Genomic DNA, 20,852 nt, shown 5'->3' with positions numbered 1-20,852 from the left:
GTGGGGGAGTCTCCCCCTCTGGAGCCATCCCAAACCCGCCTGGACGCCGTCCTGTGCCACTGCTGGAGGTGCCCCTGCTCTGGCGGGGGGTGGGATGGGGGAGCTCCAGAGGGCCCTTCCAGCCCCCACCACCCTGGGATGCTGTGAGCATAAGTCTGTAATAAATGCACCAGGTGACAGTCGGGGGGGAGGGGGTTGAAACCACATTTTTCCTTCTTGGGAGCGAATTCATCAGCAGAATGGTCTGTGCATTCTGCGAGGCCTCGGGGGCCAAGCATTGCAGGAGGTTTGGGCAGGGAACGTCACCCCTGGAACAGCAGCAAAAATCTGTCTCGCGTTTAATCTCAAATTTAGTTTCTAATGGAAACCCAGGGAGTGTGGCAGAACACCTGACTTTCCAGGCAAGGACCACATACTTCGAGACACAAACAGACTTCAAAGCCTGTGGGCCATTTTTAATAGCTTTGGCACTCAGCAGGATTAACCTCGCAGCCTTGGCATAGCATCCCGCAACAGGGTACAATTCAGCAACTTTCTCTTCATGGCTCATAGAAATCTGGTTTGTTTTAACTAGTAAGTCAGCTATAAAGCTACATAAAAACATCAAACAGGCCTACACCAAAAAAAGTTGAGTTCAGAATTAAGCAGTCGCTTAACAACCACCAGCCATATGTAGAAAGATAACTGGTAGTAAATTTGTTTATTTAAACTCAAAAGAGGAAACAATAAAAATGTTAATTCGAAAAATGTAAACTAATTATTATTTCCTCAAACTGCATGCGTCGCCTTCCAAAAATTCTCTGAGAGAGAATAAACAAACAGTCAGACAAAACCACTCTAACCATGAGGTGTTGTGGAACGCGGTACTACAATGATGCGGGGAATCCCTTAACCAAAGCGAACAACTAAAGCTAAACGGGGCTTTTCGCAATAAACGGGAGAAGATCACTCTTTGAGGATTGCTCTGTCGCTTACAGCTACAGAAGAACTTAGTTTTCTTCATCCGAGGAGAGACCTTCAATTTCATCTCTGTCTCCTCCAATTGCCATCCAGAAGGCTTTGGCCACCTAACAGTGGAAAAAAAACAGATAGGAAATCACTGAAGATTTTGCATTTACCATCCAAAAAAATAGAAACTGAGCAGCAGCTAAATCTAGCAACCGTGTTTCTAGGTACAATGCTAATCCTCTCTGAAGTTAAGGAATTTCAACGCGGGGGCAATAGTTTAGAATTCACGGGAGGCATATGTGCTACACAACTTGAGCTAATTAAGGCATGATTAAATGTTCCTTGAGACAAAGGCTCTTCCATTGACTTCAGTGGAAGCTGGCTCGCGCCTTGACTGACTGCAGGGCCTTCATTTTAGAAATTTTGAAAGGGGAAAGCATTTTCTGGTGTTTTGAAATTCTAGGTTCATTACTCAGTTCTTGGGAGACACCAGACAGTCTTCCCTAGGACTGCAAGGTTTGTTCTTACTACTCTTAACATAGGAACTCTACAAGAGAAGTAACTATGGCTTAGAAAGGAAAACCCCATTTTTAAGAATTTCAATGCCGATTTCAAAACCTCACCTTTTCTGCATGTAGTTTTCTTTGTTCATGAGGCAACGTTGCAGCTTTATCTGTGGAAAAGAACGTAACTTAGGATGTGAACCTCAGGAGAGAGCAGGGAGAGAAATGCCTGTTGCAGCTGGTTTTAGGGGACTAGCAAGAAACTAGTTTAAGGTCATAAAAAAGGAATCTTATTTAGTAAGAGCAATTCCCAAACACCGGAAAGCCGATCCTTCTGAGCGCACTGAATTTCATCACAAACATCTGTAGCTTTAAACTGCAAGATCGGCACACAGTTGTAGAGCTAAAAAAAAAAAAACCAACAAAGTCTTTTTATAGGTTTGTTTGTAGAGAACTGTAGCATTAGGTCACGGGGGACAAAATCAGTGTGATAGCAGTCAGCTGAGCAATACTGACTTCTTTCAAGAGCACTACCAAGATGAAGGGCAAATTAATGAAAAGATCGGCTACTTATAAACAACCTTAGACAGGAGAATAGGAATTTGTACAATCTTCCCAACTCACATGCTGGCTTTCATGCCTTTGAGTGATTCGAACAGGCGATACAGCTCAGTACCGCTCTCCCCAGTACATTACCTTTCATTTCTTTCAGCTTTGAAAAAAGCCTTTCGAAGTTCTCCAGGTCACCATCTCTGGTGGTCAGGCTGGCTAACTCTTGAATGTCCATATCTAACATGGGATCTGAAATAAATGCATACAGGTTGGTTTAAGGTAAATGATTCTGTTCGGTCAGCAGGTATGAAAGCCTTTCTGATAAAAAAAAGAAAAAAAAGTATTTTAAAATCTGCAAACCCTGTTTACAAATTCCACCCCCCACAGGAGGGAAAGAAATATTTAATTTACTGACTCTTCATACACACAACTCATGGCATCGTTACAGTGGTAATTAACTTTGATACATTTCACTGCAAGAGTGGTTTTGAGTTCATCCAATATTTAAGGTTTCTTGCATATTATAAAATGATCTGGCTAGGAACAGCCACGGAGTAGATTAAAGAGTAATGAGACTGTGCTACCCAACCTTTAGCAGATCTCTACATACAACTTGTATGAAAAGTCCCATCTGCTGGAATGGTACAATTATTTAAGGACCTGTAGCTTGGAACACCCGAACCTCTTGGGACCGACCCAAGTAGAGTCTGCTTCGTTCAACCTCCTGCCGGGTCAAACTGTAATGATTTTTCTCTGCAACCACGAAGCTCGAAACGTTATTCTGATAAAACTGTTTCTTGACACAATATACACAATACGCACATCAGGAAAATTCACAAAATCAGATCTGAATGTTTCCAGTTCTAATACTGCAGGGGCTCTGTCCTATCCAAACTTGGGCCCATTTTTTCAAGGAACAGAACACCTACAGACTAAAGAATTAGCCTCTGCTGGCTCTGGCAAGTGCATTTATGCCATACTTTGCATTGAGAAAAAGCCAAGGGCTTTCTGGGACCATCCCAGCCAGGGGTGCCTACTCCAACATATCTGCCAAGCAGAGAGCGAGCTTACCCACAGCGTTGTCAATCTGCAGGTTGTTGGTGCTCGCTCCATCTTCTCTGTTGTCTAAATGGGATTCTTCTCTGTCTGCTGCTGATGGATCGGACTGTGAGGAAACAAATAGATATTAGAGTATCCAATAATGCCCCTAAAAAGCATCATCAGCAAATCAGGTGCTTCCTGTTTTGACCTCAAGAACTTACTCTTAATCTTAAACTGTTACTTATGTAAAACCTGTACCACGTGTGTTATAAAAAGCCACTTTTGCAACACTGTGCATAGGTACTACAGGAACATTTTCTATGATAGGTTTGTGGTTGTTTTTTAAATAACGCTATCAAGTGATAGTTTTTGTTTTGCACAAAACATTGCTCTTGGATAATGATGAAAAACAACATCTTGAATGGAGCTTTTAATAATTTTTCCTTGGCTCCAGTGGGCTGTCTGGGGTAAAACGTTTACACAGTGCGGAAGTCAGTGTGATCAGCACCCAACACTGAGCGCACAATCGGCCATCTCCAGGTAAAACGATGAGTTCTGAGGCAACGTCCCGAAAAACAGCAAGCTCACAGCCATGAGGTGACAGCTCCTAGGAAGAACTGTCTCAGGAGGCCTTGTAAGAAAAATGCAGATAGTTTTTCAGACTTCAGAAATGTTTCCTTTAAAATACATTCCGCCAGGCTGTGAAGCATCCCTTGAGAAAGGAGGGAAAAAAAAAAGAAAGCCGCCACCACCCCAAGTGTCACAACAGGAAAGAGCAACATGAAAAACAGTATGAGCAAAGAACAAGAAATAGGAATTACTGTTTACTTCTGTATCTTGGTTCTCTTCTGACCCGATGCTACAGTTGGCACCTGCTAATGTACTGAGAAGACCAAAGCCCTGGGTCCTGTCTAAAAACAAACCAGCTGTTAGTTTGGCAGAAGATGCAGTATTATCACAAATAGTTGTAACTGACCAGATGGGATAGAGACCATATCAGGGAAGACATACAGCACCCTGTAAAACTGTGTCAGTGCACATGAAAATACATTTTAAGCAGAAAGTTATCATATTCTCTAAGCTTTTTTTCAACTACACTAATAACATTTACTGCTAAATATTACCACCAGGGAATAGATGTGTACGCCAAGAGATGTGAGCTCTTTTTGCTTTGTGTCTGAAGTCACTGCTCGGTTAGGATTTGGTCTGGAAAATGTCTCCTGATTCCAAACAAGGCAGTTTTCAAAATACAGAAGCAGCATTTGCTATTACTGACATTCAGCGGACCAGGTTTCACCATCCATGGGAAGCAGCACCGAGTTTGTGGTTAGATACAGGAAACGCAACACATTTTATCTTAAACACATAGTGGCTAAATAGGTTGAGCATTATATAGTCATGGCAAAGGCAATTTTGAAATATCCAGTTCAGAATTCATGGAAGGACCCATGAAACCCAACGTCTCCTCACACTGCACGGTGCTTTGGGCTTTCCACATCTGTTAACCTACTGCGAATTTCAATGGTATTGTAAAAAATCCAACCTGAAAAAAAGTGAATGCAAGCCCAAAACTAAATAATCATCAAAGATAATAGATGCAGTACAGTATTCTTAAATGGAACTAACTCTCTTTTTAAAACTTTATTTTTAAAATAAAAATATATGCATAATAGGTGATATTATGAGGTGGGTTTTTTCAAAGCCACGTTTTCAGCTGGCCTCGCATTGAGCAGTAAATATTTGCAGTTACACAAGGGACTAGGGAGATTCTTCTGAAAGTCTTAGTATTTTAGTCAACTAAGAAAGAAATAATGTTAAGTTTTGTAGTACAAATAGCCAGGAAACAATGACTTGTACCAGCAGAAAGATTAATATTACTTTTTAAAAAAAATGTGTTCTAAATTATTACACTAATGACTAAGCTCTAGACTCAAACGTTGAGATGATGTCATTTTTATGCGCTGTCCAAATTCACTTGCCATTTATACAAAATTTCATTTTGAAGAGTCGAATGTGTAACTAAACCCATCAGCTATCTAGAAAACACGTCAACATGTCTCCATTAGGGAATTACTAAGACCTCATTTCCTGTTTAATAATCTTCACTGTGTACTCAGGCCAATGTGTGTCCCGTCCCAGTTCTCCTCTCCCCCTCTGCTCCCCCCCACCCCCAGCAGGTATTTGTTTCAACTGCCTCCGTTTTATATAGTTTTACTGCTTTAACAGATCACTTGCCAACAGCTTGGGAAGAAGTGAATCGGTCTAGCTGAATGAATTGCCTTAAAAATGTTCAGTTGCAAGACAGGTGAAAGCCTGTAAAGTCCACCAGCTAAATTAACAGGCAATCGAGGGATAAAAGATTGGGACTTGCAACCCAAAACAAAGTAGCTTCCCCAAGTTTCAGCAGGCCGAGCAAAGAGCTGTCCTTTGGGAAACTGTAAAGATCCGACATTTAGCCAATTTCTGAGTCATCTGACGCTAGATTGGCCATCGCAGTCCAGAATGTACTTGCGAGAGAACATTCCCGCATTGGCAGAGGGGTGGATGAAGTGACCTCACCGTGTACCTCTTTCACATCTATGATGAGAGTTCGTCCTGTGCAGAAAAATGACAGCGGGTCCATCCCCACCACCGCCACGTACACATAACCTCGGCCAGCGTGATTACAAAAGGTTGTCCCAGTTAGAAAGAAACTGGACTCTACAGCAGAAAAGCAGCTATTTGTTTCTGGATCCGCGGTTAGGGAGGTGGCAGACATAACACTTGGTTGCAGGCACACCCTTGAAAAAGCCTTCCTATAAACTCTTTTTATTGGATGTAAAAGTTATTTCAACTTCTGGGTGCAATTCAGGAAGTGGGTGATGCCTTCCACAGTGTTCTTACAGCATCAAAGCCAAAAATTATCTCACTCAATTTATTGTAATAGTTGGTGGCTCCACTACGATGGAGTCTCTATCGTTTCACAGGTATCACTCATCAATAGCTGCTGCGCTCTACTACGCTGTGCTGCCGGCACGGCTTGGAGATTCACGTATGCTCGTTTCACAGCAAAATGTTTTCCGCTGTCTTTATCTACTGTTCCTCCATAGTGTGTCTAGCTGACACATGCTGATGCTGACTTCCATCCAAAACTGAAATTAAGAAATGACAAATTCATCATTTGTTTAAATAACTAAGTTTAAGTAGTCCCCCTGCATCAGGTGAATTTTTTGTAAAGAGAGCCAGGCTCATTAGGGGCCCCACCCTGGGTCACCAGCTTCAGCTGGGATCACTAAAGCACCTATTTAAGCAGGAAAGCCGCTCAGTAGCTTCTCGTGGTGGACAGTAAATTGTTCTTCTTTTTGCTGCTTAGGTTAACTAGCTCTGCTCTTGGAGGGACAGATAAGGACGACAGTAGTACACTGCCTTTGGGGGAAGATGTTGGCCGAAGAACTATTTGTGCTCTTCTACATAAAGGGAAGATAAAAAAAAACCCACCTGCTTCTCAAATTGAAGAGAGCTCTGAGTCCTGGAGAACCGACAGCTTTATACCGGCCACAAAAGGGAATGGCCCTCTGGAGACTCTCAGGTAAGACCACTTGTTTTTCTTTTTGTAGAGGCAATACTGCTTTAGTTACTCACAAAGCATGCGATATTACTTTATGTAAAAATGTTTATAATTCAACTATGCTATATTTAATACTTATTTTTATGAATTGGTGTGAGAATCAGTGTATGTAATGGTTAGAGAAAAAAAATTAAAAGGTTGAGAGTTTTCTTAATAGGTGTGTGACAAAACTGCTTCACAACTGAAGACTTGTGTTTGGGTTTAAGAGAAACCACCTTAAAATAATATGGGTTTAATGCTTGTACGTGAAAAAAAGTCATTTCTGCTCTGTCTGTAAACTTAAATTCTGATACAAACAGCTGGAATAGGGCAATGCTGGAACACTGGCTTTTTGGACGGCTATGCTTACCAGCGCTATCACTTACTACCACGCAAATACACTCTATGGAAAATCTTCCCATGAAGTATGACTGCATGGTGTCTAAATGGCCAGCAGTTAGTGGTAATTCAGTAGAAAAGCTAAAGTTTGATTTACATGGTGGCCAGTTTCCAGGATCGGGAGGAGGAAGTTGAAAACAAAAGATAAATTACAGGTTGTAAAAAGTTTTATTTTAAGTAAAACAAGCTCAACAATTTCCCTTTGAAGGCATAGTCAGGCTGCAACAACTTCCAAATATAGTTCACTTCCTGAGGGGTTTGTAGTAATGTGCATCAATGCTGTGTGGTTTGTCTGTATTGTGGACAGCGAAAATCTGGATTTTCAAGGAGTCTGACCTTTACAGAACACACTAATGATGCACAGGAATTTCCCCCCCCACGAAGAACTGAACATGTGACTAAGTTCTGTTCTTTTGTAACGTGGCATCTGTCAAATGCAGGAAATACGCTATTAAGAAAAACATTTTAGCACTAGCGAGATAACTTTACACCATCTCAAATGGCCACCTATTTCTCTACAATGACTACATCAAGTTAGAAGCCACTTTAACCTCATTCTGATGTGGTATGAGAAATACTCAAAAGGCGACATGAAAAAAAGAATTTGAAATGATTGTTGGTTTAGTCGTTCTCATCCTAGTTCTACCGAGTCCCAGTAACTACCTTGCAGTTACAGGAATGAGCTGAAGCCTCTCAGCACTTGAAATCATTACACAGTTAAAAGACGTAGGAAGGAAGAAGCCGTAACAGTGGAAAATTGTACATCAGGGAGCAGACAGACACTGGAAGGTTTCTAGTGGGATGAGACTTTATGAAACAAGAAATGTAAGGCCAAGAACCCCAAAAGAGTTTAATCTTCCTACATTTCCTCCAATAGCTTGTGTTATTAGAAAGGTAACTAAAAGTTTCCAAGTAAATGGAAGTATCTACACTGGCAGTAACTCTGGGCTAGCAACAGCATTTCCTTTTCTAACAAGTCTAATCCTAAAGTGATTTTTTCCAGAATTCTAACTCTAGCTGCTAATCAGTTATCTGCAGAAAATTATCTGGGGTTGCCTGGCTTTTTTCACTGTTTTCAAAAAATTCTGTGGTTTCCAGCTACTCAAGTGGGGTTTTCTGTAGGGAACACAGTTCTCCTTGCAATGCACTTACTATGTCCTTCAAATGACATTTGAAATCACGTCTTTGCCAAATCTCATCTCCACACTTGCTGTTTTCATCCATATTTCAAATACTTTTTTCAATAAACTATAAAAAAATCTGGAATTTAACGCTTACTACTTCTACACTAAACCATGTATCAGTTTTTAGGCCAAGCTGATAACTAGCTATTTGCTGCTAGAGTTTGGTGGAACAAATTCTTTTTTCATTGCGATTTGAAGAATTAGTGGAATATTAAACTGAAGTTATTGCTAAAGAGCAAGTAACAGTACAGAGGGAACAGGAACGGATGCTGAAAAGGGAATAAATCTCACCCATTGCCTGCAAGCTTCTCTGTGCATCAAGGGGCAATGAAAGCAATACCTGAAACCCTACAATTCCATGTAAAAGGTTGAAGAGTGCTCTAGTTCTGATATAGTGACGCAGCGGCAGTAGCACTGTAGCTGCTCAGTTTAAACTTTTGCTAAAAATACTAAGCCCTCTAGGCCTTGCATTCTCCAGAGTTCATGTAAGAGGAACCTGTGTTACATACCGCTTTTCATGACTACGTTGGACCACACATTGGCATTCAAGGCTTGTACAATCCGTTTCACTCCGGTGGACTCTGGAAAATCATCTAAACCAAAAGACAAAGACATTGCACTCCTAACAATTTGACCAAAAATCACTACACGCCCAAAAGTGAGAAGGTGTGTGTTTGCATGCCTGTCCTATCTTATAGCAGTAGATACAAATGATGACTTTTGTTAGGAAACGGACTTCTTAACTTTGCTTCGTGAGAGGCCAAACAAATCTCAATTAATGCCTCGCTTCTTGGTCTATGCTTCTGGGTATTATGAAATGGGAGCTTTCAGCCTTTTGCAGAGAGATCTAAATTCTGAGTGAGGTTTTGCTAAATATTTAGCATGAGGCCTACATGGTTAAATAACATACAAGTAAATTTAATAGCAATAAACAATTTTTAAGCTGCTGATAAAAGAAAGACATCTTTTACCCCAAGATCTTTTAGAACGCTGCATGACATTAAAATAGATGCTAGAATTACTTTTCCTTCCTTTAGAAAGAACTTCAGACAACGATTTTAAAAAAGGTGTGATGCTTAAAAACGGAAATGATCACTGTAAAGCTATCTCCACAACATCTAACTCCGAATGTTCCAGTAACCTGTGAGTTACAGGAACTTGAAAGACTAAGGAAAGCATTATTTGGGCTTCAACTTATTTACTGAATAGCTCTGACACCACTTTGTATAAAGTCAGTTTTCCCATTTCCTCAGTTTAGTCAGCTTCCCATGTTTGTTCAGGTCTCACAAAGCAATAAGGGGAAAAAAACCCTTTGGATACAAAAACGTGATTGCTTGGAAGTCAAACTCTCTTAGGATGACTCAGGGACAGATGCAGTAATTGAAACTGCCTTTAAAAATTAATTTAAAGCTGTCTATGACCCCTTAGATCAAATATTTTGCCCCCTGTAACAATGCTGTTTGGTTTTGTATCAGAGTCACTCTCAAGTGTCTCAGTTCAGAGTTCTTGTCCTTGCTGTAGAAACAACTGACTGACAGCGTAGTCATAGCAAGAGCTCCAGTTCATTTGTGATAAGCTGCCAGAAATGTCATACTTTTTAAACAGATATTGGCCCAGTATGTTTACTGTGTCAATTTTATCTTTTGTAAATAATTCATACAGCATGTTTACAGGGTAAATGTGTTACTGGAATACATTTCCTCCTATGTATGAGCCACAGTGAAGCAACCACCATATTAAAAATCCAGGAAAACATATATCTTAACACTCCAAAGACTAACATTTTAAGTTATTATTATTCCCAATAGTAAATAGCTTGTTCTTTAGAACAATTATTCAATAGAAAAAAAAGCCTTGACTGAATGTTACTAGTATTTTCTTTTAAAGCACTTCATAAGAAAACTTCGGTCTAAGGGAAACAAACTTCCTATGTTTCTGGTTTCTATAAATCAGAAATATGTGTACCCCTCCCTCCCTGACTAACAAAGCACCAAAAAGAAATGCATCTTTAAAGACATGGCGGGGGGATATGGGGGGGCTCTTAGCGACTCAAGATAGTTTTAATCTAAGCCTTTAAAGGGGCTGTGGGGGGAGGAACTTGAGTTCTAGCTTAGAAGACCTTTACATTAAATTATTTTTGGTGACAGCTGTGTACTCAGTAAACCTGAAATAGAGCAAATGTTAGTGACTAATTCCACTCAAGCCTGGAAATGGAGCTGTTTACAACTTACCTCTGTAGAGGCAAACTAAACCTTTTTTTGTATCACTGAAATGAGGAGATAAGGCTGATGCTAAGGCTGTCCGGAAGTGCACAGTCACTCTTCAAGAGTGGAACATCACACATCACACTTCTGACTTTGCTTCACGGGTTTTTTCAAGTTATAAACGTGTGGTCAGCCAGTGATTTTGAAACTGGTTTATTTCCTGTGTAACAGTGCATGCTATTCTAAAATGTTTTTAGCAATCTGCCCTTTTCAGCCTGCCATGACACCGTTTGAATAATGTCTATCTTCTCTTGGTGTGTACAATAGCTTTTAAAAGTCTTTTTAAAAAGAAGACAAAGAATTTTCCTGCCCCTGTGCGTCTCTCTAGTTCTTGTTCTTTAGATTTATTTCCAAAATGGAATATACATGCTTCTGTTCTATCAATACAGTCCTAGGATTAGTGCCAGAAAAAGGAGCAGATATTATTTTTATGTAGGTGCTACATAAACAGCAGCTGTATTTGGGAGGAGACAAATGGAATTTCTTGGAGGAAATAACCACCTCCTCCTCCTGACCTTTTATAGCTGAGACTAAGCCTCACCAACTGGGAGCATTCCATGCAGTAATAATGTAGCACATAAATGAAGTTATGCCCCTCGCAATTGTGTAGAAGGTACTTTGGTGTGCTCTTTCATTCTAAAAGTTAAAATAGAAGTGGCAGTCCTACCATCTTCATCAGGCAGTTCCTCAGGGCTAAGTTCTACCAGTTCAAAGCCATGCTTGATGCACCATTCTTGAGCTTTCTGTCTGTTAACACCTAAAGTTGGGAAACAAAAAATGCATACAAAACATACATATTTGAGACTAGTATCAGCAGTTGAATCTTTAGCTACATTTTCTTCTTTCAAAGCTGTTTGCTTATTCTGGGTTGTGGTGGGGGAAGAAGCATATAGTAGCTGGCATGGATTCTCTGTTCACTTTGAATTTGATTCCAAAAGCTCCAGTTAAACTCCTCCCTTGAATTGTGGTGGTTTGGTTGGTTTTTTTTTTTTCAAATACCATAAAATCAAATGGCGTTGCAGTGGGTACTCAAAGGGAAAGTAAGTGAAGTGCCACAGTGAATGAAGACTTCTATTAACTCCAGGTTTGAATCCAAATTCACTTACAGGGACATATCTGCACCTTAGAGCTTGCTGTTGTATTGCATATACTATTCTAGAACCAAAGCAAATGTGTGCATTTAATGTCCAAATGGTCAAAAAGATGAACATACTTTCCACTGTAGTTAAGCAACTAAGTCATTCTCATTCTTCACCAGAGAGGACCGTGCACACCCAGTAATACCTCTTTAGTTACCTTCCAGTGCATGCTGGTATACTAGGAGTGGCATACACGGAGCTCATTTTAAGCGAGCTTGTAAAATTCTGATTCAGTTTTAACTACAACTAGCTTAAGGCTTCTGCTCCCGATCACAAGAGTAAGCTGGCTCTTCTCAATCAAATCTCAAGCCCAGTCTCATACAGGTATTTTGAGAAACAATTGTGTTGATTTAACTAGAAAATTTCAGAGAGTTTAGTTAGTTAAAGAGGCTTAGCTGCAAGGTAAAATTACTGAACAGAAAACTGGTCCTGTTCTACCTCAAACCAGGACAGCAAGGTTCATAACTCTAGGTCAGTTTGGAACTTCTTTGGGTTTCATACCATCTTCAGATACTCTGTTGCAAACCAGGATCATGACTTCTGGTAACCACTCTTCTGTCAGGGGAAGCCATTCAGAGACACTATCAAGTCCAGATTTCTAAAGGGAGGGGAAAAAAAAAAGTTCTTTGGAATACATCTTCAAATACTTTAGTTTTTAAACTAGTTTTAAATCATTAATAGTATTAGAATAAAATGAAGTAGGGAACTATGCTAGGCTGCCTATCAAGTATGTTTAAGACCCTTGTGTTCTAATCGGAGATGCTGACTTATACACAACTTCCTTCTGATTCTTGACTTAACCTTACAGATGAGTTAATCCTACTTCTTTGGACCTCCCTTTCATGTTTAAAAGCAATTATGCAACCCTAGTGTAGACTAGGAAAGACTTTTTTACGTGAGGCTAATCATGAGTATTTCATTTTAAGCATATCGTGGGTTTATGATGCAGTTACTCATCTTCCACGCTAAAGTGGATGCTATGGGGGCTGGTGAATGACTCCCATTGCTCTGGTTTATTCTGAGACAGCCCTGAGAAGTCCAGTTAAGGTATCTTTGCAGAATGTGTGGTATGCACCCTTTCCCATCTGTGGTGAAAAATAGTTCCTTGTTTAGAAATATTTTTTTTTTGTCTCTGAATCTTTTTGGCTTTTGCTAAAGCACTGTTTTCATGGCTGCCAGCTTAGTAGAAACAATTTTGGGTAAAATGATAGCACTGAATCTTATGTTTAGCTCCTTCATTCTTGGCTATCTTAAAGCAGCCTTTCTGAACTAGTATCAGCTGGGAGTAAAGTTGGAGGTGGTGGACTGGAGGAGGATTTGCCTAATTTAGTGGCATATTTGCATTCTGAAAAACCTTTCTTCCAACTGGAGTATGATAGTAAAAGGGAAGGAAACTGCTTCCACTGACAGTTGGCATAACTTAAGGTTGATCTACTGAGAATTAATAGAACAGACTAAAAGGAATGTATGACACAAGATGAAGAGAATATAACTTGTGGTTATCACTGTCATAAGGCAACTATGTCATACAGATAAAGCAATATAATGAAGCAGAAGAGTCTTACTATTGTGCTGTCGAAGTACACAACAAATGCTTGCACAGATTCAGCAATATCTCCAGTAACAAGAAATGTGTTTGGTACTACACAGAGGTGAATATCTGCAGAATAATATTTATTATCTATTGTCCAGGGGTAAAAATTCACTGTTCCACTTCTAGTTGCACCCACAGTAAGGTCATCTTTTCCTGTGATACCTGTATAAAAGAAAATGAATGAGACTGATAAAACCAGCATCAAGCACATAATTTGTCTAGAGAAGCTTGGTACAATGCCATTACAGAGCCATCTTTACTTACTATAACAAAACAGTGAATATTTAAGGTCTTTAAAAATACAACTCAATTTGTTACTATGTCATAGAGTTTATTATTAAGCTTTCAAAAACACTTTTTTTCCAAGAGTTTAGTTTCAAAAGAATTTTTCTGGCTTTCAAACTAAAATACAGTAGAGAAGCTCTTCAGAAAGCAAGCCTTTTCCGGGAAATGCCTTTTAAAGTGTTAGCCTCAAACTCACAACCTGTAAACAGAATGTATGGAGAGAATACCTAGACTTTATTACTGCAGAAACAAATCTTGCATGTTCATTCAGATGTGAAGAACTGTTTGACTGTGACCAAAACCTGAAGGTAACTAATGAAAAAACAAACCAAGTTACTACAATTCAGCTGTAATTCCCATTAAATTCCATGTAGGAGTTCGACAATTAAAATCCAAGGCAGTGCTTTGATAATGTAATGTTAAACACTGCCCCTTCATGTGCTGGTAGCAACCTTCACAGCGCACACTCATAGCATGACAGCCACCTGGTGGAGTTGAATTATAGCTAGTAGCAGACCATCCAACCTGTACCTCGCTGGGAAAGGCAGCATATCTTGTTCAAGCTGGACAAACCCATGGACACTCTATAACACAGGTCAATTATGTATTGACTGAGTCATCTAGAATTGCTCTGAGCATAAGAAGAGCTAAAAAATAAGAAATAAAGTATATAGGTTTTCAAAGATCTTAAGGGATTTTAAAGGTATTGAGACACAACACCTAGAGATGCTGGAACAGGCTGTTCCCCAAATAGTCAGAACTGGAATTTGAAATTATGTGTATCTTATAGGCAGGAAAAATCCATTGCCAGGATTGCTCTAGAAAGGTCTGATTTTTGCAAAGTCTGAGAAATCGAACTAGTGAATGAGCATGGTGCAGAAGGCAGCACAGAGGAGCGCTCTAAATCAGAAGGATAATTTGCAGCAGTGAGGAGGAGGAGGACATAGGGAATCTGCGGGAGAAATTCGACCTTGGAAACAGAAACCTGGGAGGGGATCTCCTGTCTGGGTTTTGTTGGGAGGGGGGGAGGAAGAGGGGGATGGCAGCAGTCGGGAAGGCAAAAAAAAGCATCATATCTACATGTGTTTCCCAGGTTAAGAAAGTTTGATGTTTTTTCTTTCTAATTTGCATTGACATTAGCTTTCAGAGTAACTGGTTTTCAGTCAGAAGCTATTCTGTGATAAGACTATCCATATCACTTTGGAGCTGGGGGATGATGACACTGAGTTAATACCAAACAAACCTTGACTTTGAACTTTGTAGTATTAGAGCGCTACCTTGTCCATATAAATATGGAAGAGACTACCACTACACTTAACCAAAATCAGTAACCGTGAAAGATTTTTTTCTTTCACAGCTTTTTTTAATCACTTTTAAGCAATGCACACCACTTCTACTGGCAAATAAAAGCTGTTTTCCCATGCTTGCCTCGTAACTTGTGTACATGGACCTCTGCTTGCCCTGCAAATAATAGTAATGCCGCAGTCACTTTGCAGCAGGTATCTCTATCCTGTTTGCATTCACGGGTATCGGGCTCTACTGACATGAAGCAGACACCTACGCGCCCATCTTCCAAGGAAACACAAGAATAGCTGTTCAGTTAGTTTTAAACCCAAGCTTTTCAATTTCAGATACAGCAAGTCTACTCTTAAAAAAAAAAAAAACCAAAAAAACCCCTACTCTGAAAAAAACCCCAAGTAATTAGTAAAAAAGATCATCAAATAATAGCATGTCACTTTACAAAATCTATAGCTTTCATGTGCATATTCCATTATACTAAAGGCATTTTGGTAGATGACAAGTTAGTTTTTTCTGCTATAAAACAGGAGCTTTAAGAGTGACTAGATGTTAAGTGCTATACGTGGTATAATTTAGTTTGCTGCCTTTGGTAAACAGGACACTGCTATGTGCAAATTGCTACTAGACTAGGAATCTCTTTTAAATGGGTATTAGGGCCAATGGAGGCAGCTTTCACTCTGCTTACACATAACGTGACAAAATTATAGTAACCTGGAGAGGAACCAAATTAGGCAGACAATGTCACTGTGCATGTCCAAAACACAGGGATGCCTTTTCTTTCTGGAATTATCTGCTGCTAAGCCTTTCAAATGCAGACCTAATCTTAATTTTCTGCCCTGGACACCAGATGTTTTGTTTGGAGGTTTTGAATGCACCATAAAATATGTTATAAATGTCCCTTCACTAGTGTTTTGACAGTTAAAAATAACTAACTAAACAAAAATCAGTTCTAAGCTAACAGAATTACAAGTCAATGCCACAAGAAGCTAAGAATAAAGGAGCCCACAGAAATTACTGAAACACAGAAAATCAGCAGTAAGACTGAGAGCCAAAGGGAGGAAAACCGGGAGGGGAAAGGAAGTCAGTTCAAAAGTCACTTAGTGAAGTTAACCATCTGAGCAAGAACACAAAAGGAAAGAACTTCTTAAAGATTTTAAAAGGCTGATATGAAAGAATTTTCACGTTTGCTTTGCAAGTGATTTTTTTTTTTTCCTTACAAAAGAGTTCATGGACAAATTTAGGCCTCAAAGTACTGCTAGAAGAATGAGGACATGTCCCATTTCCTATTATATGCTACTGTTCCTGTATTTTAAGCAGTTGTCTTTCATCCCATTGTGCTTCTGATTACCCATCATTCATCCAAAGATTTTGCCAATCCCCTGTGAAATTTCTCTCCCAGTAAAAATGGATGTTGCACACTAAACTCAAAGGACTGCAAGAACTTTTCAGACTTGCTATGTCTCAGGCTGCACGTACCGTTGTAACAAATTACTGCAAAAGAGGCTGATTACTCATGGCAGGAAACTAAATGCAGTTTGGGTATCTTGTGAATAGTTCTCTTCCACAAAAGTCACTTAGACCAATTAGTTTTTGGCCTTTAGAGTAAACAAGCAGAGACTACAAAAGAAACCTACGCTGCAACTTAAACTGAGTTGTCAAGGACATATTCCATGATGGAACTAGTTTTAAGGATTACACTTGCTAGCTCTGGTTTCCAGACATTTCTTTCCAAGACACCCTCTAGTTTAAGGAAAACAGTAAATTCAGCCAGAATAGTTTCATATCTAATTTAGAGAATATTCATCAGAATAAGCATCATTAAGTTATATTTGGATACAGAATAAACTTCTAGAAAATTTAATATGGTGAAAAGAGGTGGCTTGTCAAACTTCTCTAGTGAGTTACTCATTTTTAATTTTAAACTCCCCAGCCATTGAAAGTGTCAGTGGTTTGCCATCCAAAGAGCGTGGAAAACCAACTGACTCACCCTTTGACCACAACAGTAGGCAGGCCTACTGGGCTGGCTTAATTAGCTTGCCTTTTCATAGAGCAGAAGTGGCTTGTCTGGATGACAGGAATGCAAACAGATTCCAAATACATCACTATTAAAGCGTACTAAAAACATGCATGGAAAAGTTCATGCCACAAAAGAACATTGCTCGGTGTCATTCAAAAACACGATTTAGAGTTCAAGGTCCTCTAAGAAATACTGCAACTACTAATGCTGGACACTTATTTTACGGAGACAACTTTTACAATCTTACCAATAACTATTGAATACTAATTAAGACATACTGTATTTCAGTGTTCCATGCTTCTGTACAAAAGCACTTGGGAGCAATAGAAGCATCTACAGTGCATGATTCCAGGCTAGGGACCAAACAGCCCATTTCTAAGCTGTTTCCAGTATCATCCTTGGGTCATTACCTCCTGCATACATTGGCATTACTCACCTATGCAACCTCCAAAGCCCCTGTACTAACGCCAACCCATGCTAAGATCACCACATTTGTCAGAGACAGACAATTATCCTTCTCCAGTTTATTCCAGTTCATGACCCACTTTGCCTGTTGTCTACCAGAAAACCATTTAAGAACACAACAGCAACTGACACATGAGATCAGTTCATGGTTCAATCCAGTAAATGATAGTGACTGGTGTCATATAGCTCAATGAACTTCCAAACTTCTGTGGACTCTGTCAGAGGAAAAGCTGTTTTTTCCTTCCAAGCAGTCAGTCAGTAGCTTACATTTTTCAGCAAATTAATTAGTTGTGTCCTTTACTCACAAGTATCTATAATTTTTAATAAATTGGACAAAATTCTGACCAATACTTTTTGAAATTAATTTCAGCTATCTATTTCCATAGATGTTTGCTCATTTTACTGATTTAAACTTGTTGACTTTTAATTCCATGGGCTTGCATATAGACAAGATAAATCAAACAATGGTTCAGAAGATAACGAAGAGGACATGGCAAAAGTGTAAAACCTAACATGCATTCCCTTTTTGTAATACAGAGGCTTAGTAAGTATTCTGTAAGTGCAAGGCAGCAAATGCTTTTTCAAAAGGCAAACTGGAGACAAAAAATAATATTTCAGAGAAGAGCTGAATAATAATCAAAGAACAAGATGTAGATCTCTTGCCTCTTGCAGCAGTGTTCCCTGTTCTGTAATACCCAACAGATATTTAACCACTTCCACTATACTGTGTTTAATAGTAGTATTTTTTTCAGAATCATTACAACTCCTCTTTGCAGGTTTTCCAAAGGGATTAAGGTATTGATCACTCTTCCCAGTGTTTTTCAGATTGAATACATGTAATAGGAACATAATTCAGTTTTCTACAATGCCCTAAATGATCCCAAGTCCTCTTAGTTGGTAGGTACACCAGTAGTTCTCACATTCTGGGCCTTGAGAGCCACCTGGTGGAATACACCATAAAAAATACTCCTGCAAATTACACAAGGAGTAAAGAGAACTCGGAAGTATACTGTGGGGGAGGAGGGGACTCGTAAACAGTCAAAGAAGAAGGAAAAAAGAATCACATCAGACAGTATTTTATCTGTTGGACAGCATTTTTAAAAACTAAACCTTACTTGCTGTTTTAATTTGTGATAAATATATCTAATGAGCCAATCCTATTCTATGCATTTTAAATAGCTTTGTTTTGCCACAGTAGCTAATGAAATAAAACATTCAGGGCATCCCACAGAAACTTGCAAGAATAAAAATATATCTAGCAAATGTACCACAATATTCTTCTCATGCTCAAGCCGTTTCCTACTTAACAGGATGAAAACACTGGAAAAAGCCTTGTAATTAGCATGGAAAGTTCTGGCAGGCAGTAGGAGAAATTGGTTCTCGTACACCTCCTAACAGTGAACGCTCTGAGCAGCTTCCTTCTATTTATAAAACAGGTTTGCCTAGAAAGATCATGGACCAGGGAAATCCTGCAACACAGTGGCAAATGCAGTGATAATATTGATAAGGGCTATGTTTCTGTTATAGACTCAAAAGCCAACTGCTATATGGATCCTACCAACCAAGACAGTATATAATAGCATATATAACCATACATATTGTATCTGAAACACTCAGAGGTGCTAATATAATGGTCTTGTTCTCGGCATTGAGCTAAACCATTATCAAATAATGCCTTTAATCTGGCATGACGCTTTCATGCTGTAAAAGCACAAGTTCTGAGACTTGCACCAGCATTTTGTTTTAACCCACCAAAACCCTTCAGCCCAGCCTACTGTAGCCAGCCACAGCTGCTTTGTCCTTATCAGTGTGTCCTTGAATGTTTTACAATGTTTGTTGTGCTTATGCCTCTGGATCTGATGCAATTTCACTTGTTGTACCATGAGAATTAAGTTCCTGCTTTGTATTTATTTTAGTAAATTATCGTGTTTCAGGAAGATTTTAACATCTTTTGTCAAGCAACCCAATTAGAGGACGCAAAGACTATCTGTAAGACTCCAGTTTTGGAGGAAAACAGCAGAAGCCTAGACATTTCAAAGTGAGTACTAGTTAAAAAAACCCAAACAACAAATCTTAAGTTTTAAGACTTTCTCAGATTAGATAGCATTTCTATGAAGCTTTTTGCTCACCTTCCTTTTTTACTTGTTTAGTTTCACTATGAAAAACAATCAAAAAGAAACCTACAGGAACCTTGAATAATTCCTTCCAATTTGCTTAGACCTTCCTCAAAAATAACCAACAACCAATAATAATATTCTTTGGTATGGAATCTTTAAATAATTCAATATCAACCTAGTTGCTTTGACAGAGTAGCCTTTGACTGCAGACCTTGTACTGTTATTCTTGTTTCAAAATGTGGTTTAATGAGATGTAGAGAGCCAGTCCCTGGGGGCAGCCCTCTGCTTAATGAGGTCCTAAATAAGAAACAATTGGAAACAAACCCAGAAAATGGAGTGGGAGTGTTGATAAGTTATACATCTTAGTATGCACATCAAACTGTTCATGACAGTTCTCTAAAAAGCAAGGCTGCACAAACAAGTTGTAATGGCAAAACCACCAAGATCTAAACAGCTTCATCCTGGAATATCCCTGATTTTCGAATTACTAAAAATTCCACCAAAGTTTTCTTTGCTATCGGGTCTTACTCTCATATTTCCTTTATTCAAGCCATAAAAAAGGGAACTGGGTTCCAAGAAAACCACTTCCTAGAGAATGAATCCTATGTATTTGATGTGGAGTACGTGTAATCTACAATTCTGACAACTGCAGAAAGGAAAAATCTTTTAGCTTTCCCTTTTTTGTCCTTCTGCATTGTGACAACAAATGGTCTAACCCATCAAAGCAAGCCTGAGTAAAGCAAGGGTTCAGACCCACCAGGAATTTTTGACATTCTACCATCCTTAGGGTCCAGGATAGTCCGTTCACTTCAAAAATGGAAAGATGAAACCAGAGGGACAGTATTTACTCTGCTTTTGTTTTTCCCTTGCCTGTAGTCCTGAGCCACTCTGGTTGCTCTGGTGTCCCTGTCTTGTTCTAGGGGCTGTCCGGGCCACTGACATGTCCCAGTGAAACAAGGTCACTTTTGCACTCTCCGTGTGAATGACCAGAGTGGCCAGCAGCTCACCTTGTGGTCTCATAAATCTGTTTTTTTATTTGTTATTGTAGAAAGTATTATTTTTATTCACACTCAAGGCAATTCTGCGATTACTTAGTCCAGTTACAACTTATGACGGTTTATTCACAGTTCGGACATGGCAAGTGGCGAGTGGGTAACAAAGCATTTTGGGAATGTTGGGGCTTCCTTTTATCCTTGGGGGTTGTGGTGGTGATACTGCCTGCTCGGTGGTGTGGGAGGGTACGAAACACACCATCTGCGGCTCTATCCTGTCTCTCTTAAATAGCTAATTTCCTTAAAGCAATAAGGAGGCCCCTGACGCTCTCCTCGAGGGCAGGTAGTTAAACACCACAGGCCCAGGTGGCTGCCCTGGGCCGGCCGCTCAGGGGCCGGTGTGTGAGGGGAGGACCGCCACCCCTCAGGGCCCGGCCTGGGGGTGAGGAGCTGCCGGGCCGAGGCCT

The 20,852-nt window shown here is 39.6% G+C and overlaps 1 protein-coding gene across 1 annotated transcript; it reads right to left on the bottom strand.

The window, feature by feature from the left end:
• Window positions 1-502: 502 nt before the first annotated feature.
• AAGAB (alpha- and gamma-adaptin binding protein) lies at window positions 503-14,072 on the bottom strand. Its single transcript, XM_009887302.1, has 10 exons — window positions 14,027-14,072; window positions 13,182-13,372; window positions 12,118-12,214; window positions 11,145-11,234; window positions 8,723-8,806; window positions 3,873-3,955; window positions 3,075-3,168; window positions 2,148-2,252; window positions 1,572-1,621; window positions 503-1,067 (listed from the first exon to the last, which is right to left on the bottom strand). The coding sequence occupies exons 1-10, from the start codon at window positions 14,070-14,072 to the stop codon at window positions 990-992; spliced, it is 918 nt and encodes a 305-aa protein (XP_009885604.1). The 3' UTR covers window positions 503-989.
• Between the last annotated feature and the right edge of the window lie 6,780 nt (window positions 14,073-20,852).

This window comes from Charadrius vociferus, unplaced genomic scaffold (genome assembly GCF_000708025.1).
Source record: "Charadrius vociferus isolate BGI_N301 unplaced genomic scaffold, ASM70802v2 scaffold190, whole genome shotgun sequence".
NCBI lineage: Eukaryota > Metazoa > Chordata > Aves > Charadriiformes > Charadriidae > Charadrius > Charadrius vociferus.
This window is presented reverse-complemented; position numbering and strand designations above follow the sequence as displayed.

Bases quoted from the DNA above. Each gene is read 5' to 3' on its own strand.
- AAGAB (XM_009887302.1), bottom strand. From the start codon at position 14,072: ATGGGTTTGTCCAGCTTGAACAAGATATGCTGCCTTTCCCAGCGAG. The intron at 2,253-3,074 runs GTAAGCTCGCTC...CATTTATTTCAG, and splicing joins GCAGATTGACAACGCTGTGG to ATCCCATGTTAGATATGGAC. The intron at 1,622-2,147 runs GTAATGTACTGG...TCTTTTCCACAG, and splicing joins AAAGCTGAAAGAAATGAAAG to ATAAAGCTGCAACGTTGCCT.